The sequence below is a fragment of the Podarcis melisellensis genome (assembly GCF_964234715.1).
Source record: "Podarcis melisellensis genome assembly, chromosome: 12".
NCBI classification, from domain to species: Eukaryota; Metazoa; Chordata; class Lepidosauria; order Squamata; family Lacertidae; genus Podarcis; species Podarcis melisellensis.
The window spans coordinates 15,817,622-15,827,043 of record NC_138544.1 but is presented as its reverse complement, the minus strand read 5'-3'; the positions used below and the strand labels follow the sequence as shown (position 1 = coordinate 15,827,043).

The following is a 9,422-nucleotide window of genomic DNA, read 5'->3' as shown; positions in this document are numbered from 1 at the left end:
CATACTTAAGAACTGAACCTGGCTGGCTGCACTTTGGAGCTTTTCAGTTTCATTGCACAGGGCTGGATCAGAAGCGGGAGCCATCTAAAGAAAGCTGCTACTACTTGACACAAGGAAGTGGTTGGGCCAAAATGATGGGAAAAGCTCCTCCTCTGGTGAAATCTGTATAATGGAGTGCTAATTGAGGTCAACAAAAGAGTTTGCTCAAATAAAAGAAGCAGGGCAGAATAAGGCTCAAGACTGCAGTGTGCAATGTCTTAGAAGGAGGAAGTAAGGAGGAAAGAGATTTGAAGCTTAAAGTCTAAGACAAGGAAGTATAAATAGCAAGTTATGCTATCAAGAAGATCAGCACTGAGATTAGCTCATTGGCAATGCAGAGTGGGGACTTTCCATACCAGCATGTCTGCTTGACAAAGCAAAATCATCTGGAAAATCCCACTTTGGCTCAAAACCAGCCAAGGGAATAAATGACAGTAAAAGACAGGTTTCTTCCTTTTCTTTTTTTAAGTGTACTGGAGTAGCAAGCAATATAAACATATATTTCTGGACTCACCTGCCTTTGTGTGTGTGTAAGGAGACTGAATAGAATAAAAGCTTTTGAGGCCTCAAAGGAAAAAGGTACTTCAATTAATAAGACACGTGAAGAAACCCGACTGAAAAGTGCCCATTCTGAAATATTCACATTCCAGGGCCATTTACAAATTACATGGAATCAAACTCCAGGTTGCTCAAGAGTCACAGCCAATCCTGGCTCCCTGATATATGAATAGGTATATTGATTAACTCTTCCTCCTAAGAGCTCCTGTATACCAGTGTTACATGTAAATCTAAAAATGTAAAGTACCAACAGGACACTGGGAAAGGTGGAGAACGATAAGTTAGTGCAGAAAATCGCAAGTACATTTACATTTAAATTACTGCCTTGCTTATATTGTCCCAACCTCAGTGTCTGGTACCAGCAGTAATGATCCCTGGGAAAAAAATCATTGAATCCCAGCAGCTGCAGCAGAAGATCTGATTTAAGTTCAAGGGAGGGAAAAGTCCCTGAACGGTACGACACAGTGCTATTACATGAGATGGAGACATAGTTTAAAGCCAATGAATGCAAGTCTTTACTGTCAGAAGGTAAAAAGAACTTGAGATACCAGGAAGGAGTAACAGGCTGCCTACAGGCTAATAAAACTCTTTTCTCTCTATCCAATATCCTAAAGCTACAAGAAACCACCATATTGCTTCCTTTCATTTGACAGAAGTAGGTATTGGGTTGCAAAGACAGGTTGCCTTGCAAGGTGGGGTTAGGGAGACATTTGCAGGGCAGACATAGAAGTGGGCTACTGAACCCTTCTCCATTTGCCACTTTTTTTGGGGGGGGGGGTCCTTAACAGAAGCATAATTTAATTCTTAAGAAGAAAATAATGTGAAATACATCTTATTTTTTGCTATATAAACATGTGAAAAGTTTCAATCACCTTTATTTAACGCTTTTGTTACAAACTTTACAAGGTACTTTTAACAGCTTCCAAAACGGGTCCCTTTTTTTTGGTGGAAACAGATATATTATTAACAGCTCACAATTTTACTTAATGAGCTTCTTCCCTATCCCATACCCCTCCTTTTTCAATTTAGGGTAAGCCACACTAGTGTAAAGTTTTATTGGTTCAAGAAATATATAGGTGGTTCCTTCAAACGTATGCTCACAGTTATGTATGTTTAAACCCACTTATATCAATGGGATGAAGGATGAGCAATTGGGTACAGAATTATAGCTACTGTCAAAAGCCTGGCTAACAGCACTGAACGTGAACTACTATGATCTGCCACTGAGACAACCTTGAATAATAATCATTAAAAAAACCACACAAAAGTCAATCCAGGTCCCACCCCCATGAAATGTCTCACTTTGTCCACCTTTGTGACTACTCAGCTAGGGAGAAACAGCCTGGAGATTAAAGTAGTACAAGAAAATAACTACCTGAAACATGTTTAAAAAATACCCGTTAAATTACCTTAACTGGCAGCACTTGAGATGGTAATTCTTATTTCCCTATAATTTATTTTTAAAAATATTGCATAGCTGCTAAATTATGCTCTCTCTTTTTTCTTTTTTTAAGTTTTGCTGCTGCATTGATATCCACAAGCAGTAAAGGTGAATTTTAGTAAATGAACACAGTATGCGGATTTCAATTAACTCTACAGCCTGATCAACAACGTCAATTAATGATCTGCCTTGATTACATTTTGCTCTTTGGGCTGCACTCTGGCAAAGCTTTACTTAAAAAATAAAAATAAAAATCCTAAGTCAAGGAATGTTGCATTCTTTCACAGAAAAAATGTGAACAGCATAAAGGGTGCAAAATCTCATGAGGAAGTTCACACCGCTGAACTGTATGTACTTCATAGATTGCCTTTACCCCCAGTCCCAAGCTCATGGTACACAGTGGGAGTGGGGCGGATTCCAACTCCAAAATGGCATTTTCCTTGTACAATGTCCCAGAATCTTGATCCGGAGCACACAGCTTCCATTCAAGAAAGAATGTGAGAACAAACTGCTTCGGTAGACAGTTTTCTTTTTTTAAAAAAAAATTAAAATGAAAGTTAGTAACTTTGGCCTGTAGATACAAAATGTTGTCCGTAAAGTCTGTGGGAAGAGGACTTTTCCAGGATGTGCAGCATTTTCAAGAATCCCTGTGTCTCCTTTAAGCTGAGTGTCGGTACACTGAGCTTCCAGCTTCGCATCACTTGTCCCGTGTCGTGTTCCATCTCCCTCTTAACTTTCCAGTACAAAGTGAACAGAAGTCCAGTCTCACGTCGGCATCTGAAGACGGAACGCCAAATCCTTTACACGTGATGATCAGTGTGAGAGACTAGAAAGAAATTCACAGAGAAGGAAGTTAACTTTCTTGGAAATGGAGTGTGTTCTATAAACTGCAGGGTTTTTTGGGGGGAGGGGTTGGGGAGGGAGAAAGAATGAGTCTCTCTGGACACCACTTAAAAATAAATTGCCCTTGTGTGTATAAACAGCCATAAGAACCAGCTGATACTGAGAAAACTATTCACTTGTATTTATCCTGTAATAGTGGTGTAGTGGGGATTTTGAGAAGGAATACTTTTCTCCTTGGCATTTCCCATAATTTACCACCAAGATGTGCTACCCCATCCCACATACAGTGGTACCTCAGGCTAAGTACTTAATTTGTTCCGGAGGTCCATTCTTAACCTGAAACTGTTCTTAACCTGAAGCACCACTTTAGCTAAGGGGGCCTCCTGCTGCCGCCGCGCTGCCGGAGCACGATTTCTGTTCTCAGCCTGAAGCAAAGTTCAGGAGGGACTATTTCTGGGTTAGCGGAGTCTGTAGCCTGAAGTGTATGTAACCTGAAGCGTATGTAACCTGGGGTACCACTGTACAGAGCAGCAGGAAGCCAAACCCTTCTGCGTTTCACATGATGGCAGGAGGAAGGAGAAATAAGAGGGAAGCAGCCACGCAAATTCTCCCCACTATTGCCCGCCATTTTCTCAGAGCCCATATGATGTCTCTGGGCTTGGCCAAAAGGTAGTGATCTCCATAACTCATTTGGGCGTGAAAACTTCTTCTTTTATTCTTGGACTACCTAAACAGGAGAGAAACCTGCTCTGCAAGTAATGCCAAGCCAAACTATGCCCAAGTGAGTTGTTGCAAATTTAGAAAATTTGTCCCTCCTGCTGGTCCTGCGGTTGCCATCTTAGTGCTATATGTGAGCCCAGGCTTGTGGTTTGTCGTGGTTCAAGCAAACCACAAGCTGTAATCGGAGTTAGCTCTCGGCTTACTGTTCATGGTTTGTTTGGAGCAAGACCAGCTACAAGCCTGGGCTTGTATAGCTAAGTCAAACCATAGTTCAGCTTCTGGAAGTACAGCAACAGCCTTTTGTCACAATGCTAGTTTTTCAATACTGTATTAACATGTTAGCAACAGAAAAGGCTTGAGGTGCAGGGAGTATTTTTAAATGGCAACACCCATCATTCAGTGCCATAACTCCTCCTCACTCCCACCACATCTGTATTGTGGTTTCTAAGATGACCGAAGAATGCAGAAATAGTAGATGAAACCTGGTAAATGGTAAAAGGGGTGGGGGAGAAAGGGAAAAAAAAGGGCCTTCTTTGATCAAGGCTATGGTGATTAACAATCAAGAGACCACATGAGTAACGCTATGGGCACAGTGAGACTTTTCACTATACATTTCCATTAAACAGACATTCATTGTGGGTCACAAAAAAACATTTCTGAAAAATTAATCATGCTTCAAGAGCAATTTTTGATACAGCATGTGAGGGCTGTTGTTCAGGGTGTGTGTAGAGAGGAAAGCCTTCCTGGTACCTGCGAGCCTAAAGGAATTATTTGTATTGTGCGCCAACTCAAATAACTTGACACAAATGCCAACAGGCATTTAAAAATAGAAAGTTTAGAAAGTATTGCTGCCCCCTCCACCCTGCTCTAACACAGTTGTGGTTTTCAAGTTTAAAAAAAATATGCCTGAAATATGACACACAATATTTTTTCCTTGTGGGGATAAAGTCATGAAATAGATGTTACTGAATACATGTCTAGTTCCAGCAAGTCAGAACTGAATATGCTAAGAGACAACTCTTTAAAGAGCATCTCAAATGGCACCGATTGCTGGTCTACAAAGGGCAAGCCAGACTGTCTTGTTCCACATTTATGAATGCCTGGTGAAAACAGCCTACCACTTACTAAGCATGAGGCACCAAGATGCTAAGTGCTACATCTGGGAAGACACAGGGTAAGAACTGGTGTCTGAATGGCGCAGATAATGCCTTTATAAAGTGTTTGCCATAGCAGGGCCGCCATTTATTTACATGCCACTTCAGGCAGCAAAATGTCTTGGGCCAGCACTGCTGCCCAGAATGGTAAGATGGCTCTGGCAGAATTGGAATAATAATAATAATAATAATAATAATAATAATTATTATTATTATTATTATTATTATTATTATTATTATTTATTTATACCCCAACCTTCCCAGTTCAGAAAGCGGGACTCAGGGCAGCTAACAAATTTAAAACACTTAATTATAATACGACATAGAAGCAGCATAAAATACAGTATAAAAGCATGAATGACAATAAAATTCAAAGTTCAAAAATCAATTTGGGGGAAATCCATCCAATAAACATTAGATAGTCACCAGGGCTAGCTGGCTGAATTAGTCCTACTTGGGCCAGTGAGGAGGCCAGAGTGGGTAATCTTCATAAAAGAGGAGGGAAGAGAAGGAAAAGATCAGGCTGAATTCAAATTAAAGGCCAGGCGGAATAGCTCTGTCTTACAGGCTCAGCGAAAGGAGGTTAAATCCTGTAGGGCCCTAGTTTCATGGGACAGAGCATTCCACCAGGTCAGAGCCATCACTGAAAAGGCCCTGGCCCTGGTGGAGGATAGTCTGACTTCCTTAGGGCCCGAGACCTCTAAACTATGGTTATTCATGGACCTTAGCGTCCTCTGCAGGGCATATCAGGAGAGGCGGTCCCGTAAATACGAGGGCCCTAAGCCTAAAGTAGTAACAAAGGTGGTTTATCGGGTAAAGGCAGGAATTTCATGACACAAAAATCCCCATGACAAGAGTAGGGAGCAGATGGTTCAGGCTGCAAGGATTCAGCATTCATCCCCATCATCAGTGACAGGATCGATGGTCTGAAGTCTCTAGCATGTGCAAGAATCAAATACACTTAACAACTGCGTCCAATCCCAGAAGTTATTGTGCCAATGTACCATTAAGAAAAGTAGCTGGAGCAAAAGGTTATTGGAGCGTTAGAACTCACATTGTGCTACAGCCAGATATTGAAAGCTACTCAGCTATATATATTGGTCTTTGGGGACAGCAATCTATATGACAGTAGTTACCTACACGAAACAGGAAACTCTGACGTTAATCTGAGGGATGCTCAGGACAAGATCTGTTTACTTCAAACCATTCGTCTATGCATCTACGAGAAAGCGAGAGAGAGAGAAGAATTATTTCTTTACTGCAGCTGAAACACAAAGAGAAGTTTGCTTATCAGTCAGCTCCACGGAAACAGAAAAAAATTACTTTCAAGTAAATGCTTTCGTTATAATGAAAGTATCATGTTAACTAGGGCACTCATTCAGAAATGGTTTTTCCATTACAGTTAACAGACTTGTAATTGATTAATCAATCAAAAAGCTATATATTGGAAAACCTCAGTAAAGGTGTCTTTTTGAGGGTCCTTGCATACTATGAAGTAAGATTTCAAAAGAAAAACAATTAACAGGAAAAGTAAATATGCGGAGGGGATAAGCTCTAGAAATTCCACCTTGTCAAATCTCATTTTTGACAGTTTTTAAATGCAAACCTATTAAAATTATTTCAGTGAATTATTAGAATGGTTAAGTGTTACAGATTCCCCCGGGAGGTTGTGGACTCTCCTTCCTTGGAGGTTTCTAAGCAGGTTTCTAACCTGTGATGGATACTTTAGTTGAGCTTCCTGCCTTGCAGGGGGTTGAACTACATGACCCTTTGGGTCCCTGCCAACTCCACAATTCTATGATTCCAAGTCCCAGCTGCTGAATTCTGTTTCGCGTGTACTTACCCTTTATGATATATGCATAGACAAGGCAATCGTGCTATTGTATCCCCTTGCTGCAGCTCTTCCAGGCATATTGCACACTCCCCAGCATCTTTACTCAGCACATCCTCTACAGGCACAGGCAAAACACAACAGAGACAAAATATATATATATTTCATTCCCAGTATTGACAATATCCTTTAAAGAAATGGCAAGGAAGATGAGATCTATCACGTTTAACATTCAACGAAGTTAACGGTCACAAAATCAAATCATACTGTGGTTTGATTTAGTCTAATGGAATACTGTTGTGAAACAAGCTACTGGAATGTAGGGCTAAAGATTACAATACCTCACATGCTTGTGCAGATAGAAAACAACAAGGAAGACTTGCATCAAAGCTTTCCAGCCAGTCAGCCAGCCATGCCCTCTTCCAGTAAACTCCAATGCATCCCACGCTCTCCCAGTTTTCCACCCTTGAACAGTTAGACAGCATTCTGTGACCACTAAGCATGCTTGCTCCTCACAGGCTCTTTTGGGGTTTTCCACCTCTTAGGGATTTCTTCCAAAGCCTTTTTGTGTCTGGGGCAGTGTTGCTTGGGGGTTTCTCCCCAAGCCTACCAACCTTTGTGTTCTAAATTGATGGGACCCACTTGGCTACTAAGAATCCACACTTGGAAAATGAGTTATTTATGATGGTATAAAATATATTTCAACTCAGATATAGACAGAAAATAATATAAATGCTCTCTCAGCCTTCCCCATAATTCAAAGATCAATATTTATAGTATATACCTCCTTACGGAACAGAGACCTTTATCACCTGAAGCCTGAACATGGAAAAGAAGCACCTCTGACATACTAGATTCTGTACATCCCTACTGCTGAAGTGGCGATCATAAAAAGTAATTAAACATCAACACTAGATACACCCATTCGCTTCCAGATTGCAAGTGGTGCAATATGGTTTCCAGATGGCATAGGGTTGGACAAAACCTGAGGCAGAATTTCTGCAAAATAAGCCCATGCGTTTGATTTCTGTAGCTTTACCTCACCAGAGTTCGCTCAAACTGGCAGAGGTTTGCCAAAGCCAAGCACTACTCCTGCGCTGAACCTAGAAAGCAGTGTTCCATGGACACCACCTGCCAGGCTTTCGAAGCAGCTGATGAATGTGAAAGAGGTTTAAATTCTGCACAGCATTGCCAATTTTGGATTAAATTGTGCTGAGTGCCTATCCATGTATGCTGCACCTAGAAACTGTCTCTTACAAGAAGTGGACTGGCCTTGCCTTCTGCCTTTGCAAGCTAGGGATGGCTAAATCTATGCCTGCCATATCTAAAGAACAAGGATATTCCAGAACCAGTGTGCCCTCCCTTTTCCCTTGCAATCCATGTCCATTTCCACTTGATTAGAAGTTCAAAACCAGCTTCAGAATTTGGAGGCATCTCTTTTTGTGGAGTGAAAATGAGTTCTGATGGTGTAAAACCAAAGGCATGTGACAACACGCCATAATTTAATTTCAAAGTAGGTTATGAATGATGGCACATAGATACCTTAAATGGTTTTCTTCCACTGAAGAAGCAGAAACTGGAAGTTTACAACTTCTTAACTAATGAAAGAGTAAAAAGTTTGTAAGTTATTCATTCAACTGAATAACCTTTCAAGCATGCTCTCTATTTGACCAGACAAAAACAGCCAAGAAGAGGTTCCTCCCACCCAAATTGAGCATTTTCTTAGTAATTTACTACTAGTAGTGGAGACAATGATCCCCCAAACGGGGATATTTTTGTAGGTGACGAAGCTGTAATACCAATGCGACAACAATTCTGTGATGAATCCTTTGAATTAATGTCAAGATTTACTATAAACTGATCTCTCTGTGTTGAGATACAAATCAGTAAGGAAAAATCAGAATTGCTAATTCTCTCCACAGAACTAGGGCTTGAAACAAATTCTTATTTGTTCCTGCGAAATCTTTATGAAATACTTTTCAGGCAATTTCAGTATGCTACATGAAAGGTAACAGATCTTCCTATTTCCACAGTATGAAGAATTCGCAGAAGCTGGTCAAATTAAAATGTCCTCAGTTTTTAAGAAGCAAGTTCTACCTATACTGGCATGGTTTTATGAACCTCCTGTTTCTAGTCAATAATTAAAACATGGATTGCATTCACAAGTAACACTAAACCACAATTTAGCACTATGTCAACATGCCTGAATGGGCCCGAGCCAAGCACTGGGTTTACATGCTCCATTCTGTACTCCTCTTCCCAAATAGCTAAGATAATAATTTTGGTAGTGTTTCGTTTTAGTTGGTAGGATCCTGGTTTAAACATACAGGTTGGTAAGTTTCATACTATGCCAACTTGAAACCAAGTTAGCTTATTACAACACAGTCGTATCTTGGTTTTCGAAAAGCTTAGTACTCAAACGTTTTGGCTTCCGAACATCGCAAACACCGAAGTGACTGTTCCGGTTTGTGAACTATTTTTGGAAGCCAAATGTCCAACGGTGCTTCTGAGGTTTCCGATTGGCTGCAGGAGGTTCCTGCAGCCAATCAGAAGCTGTGCTTTGGTTTCCGAACGTTTTGGAAGTCGAACGGACTTCCGGAACGGATTCCATTCGACTTCCAAGGTACAACTGTAATTAGATTATTTGTTTGAATACACAGTAAGGCTGGGGTTAATTAAAGCATAACTAAACTCTGCCAAAGTAACCCTGGCCCTATAGGAGAAGGAACACACAACCCTGGCAGTTCACTTGTGCTTGCCCCAATCATCTAACACTAAAGCAGGGGTGAGGAACCTCCAGACCGCAGGCCAAATTTGGCCTACATCCCAAATTGGC

The 9,422-nt window shown here is 40.9% G+C and overlaps 1 protein-coding gene across 3 annotated transcripts in view; it reads right to left on the bottom strand.

Annotated features, from left to right (window-relative positions):
- Positions 1 to 1,455: 1,455 nt before the first annotated feature.
- The window catches only part of ZNRF2 (zinc and ring finger 2), a 57,435-nt gene continuing 49,468 nt past the window's right edge, over positions 1,456 to 9,422 (bottom strand). The window contains exons 3-5 of one of the 3 annotated variants that reach the window (XM_081883067.1): positions 6,599 to 6,704; positions 5,892 to 5,974; positions 1,456 to 2,864 (exon numbers count right to left, since the gene is read on the bottom strand). In XM_081883067.1, the coding sequence (XP_081739193.1) occupies positions 5,917 to 5,974; positions 6,599 to 6,704 (164 nt within the window). In that variant the 3' untranslated portion in view covers positions 1,456 to 2,864; positions 5,892 to 5,916. Of the gene's footprint in view, positions 2,865 to 5,891; positions 5,975 to 6,598; positions 6,705 to 9,422 lie in introns of those variants that run through there. The other 2 variants (XM_081883066.1, XM_081883068.1) reach the window with 2 other exon arrangements.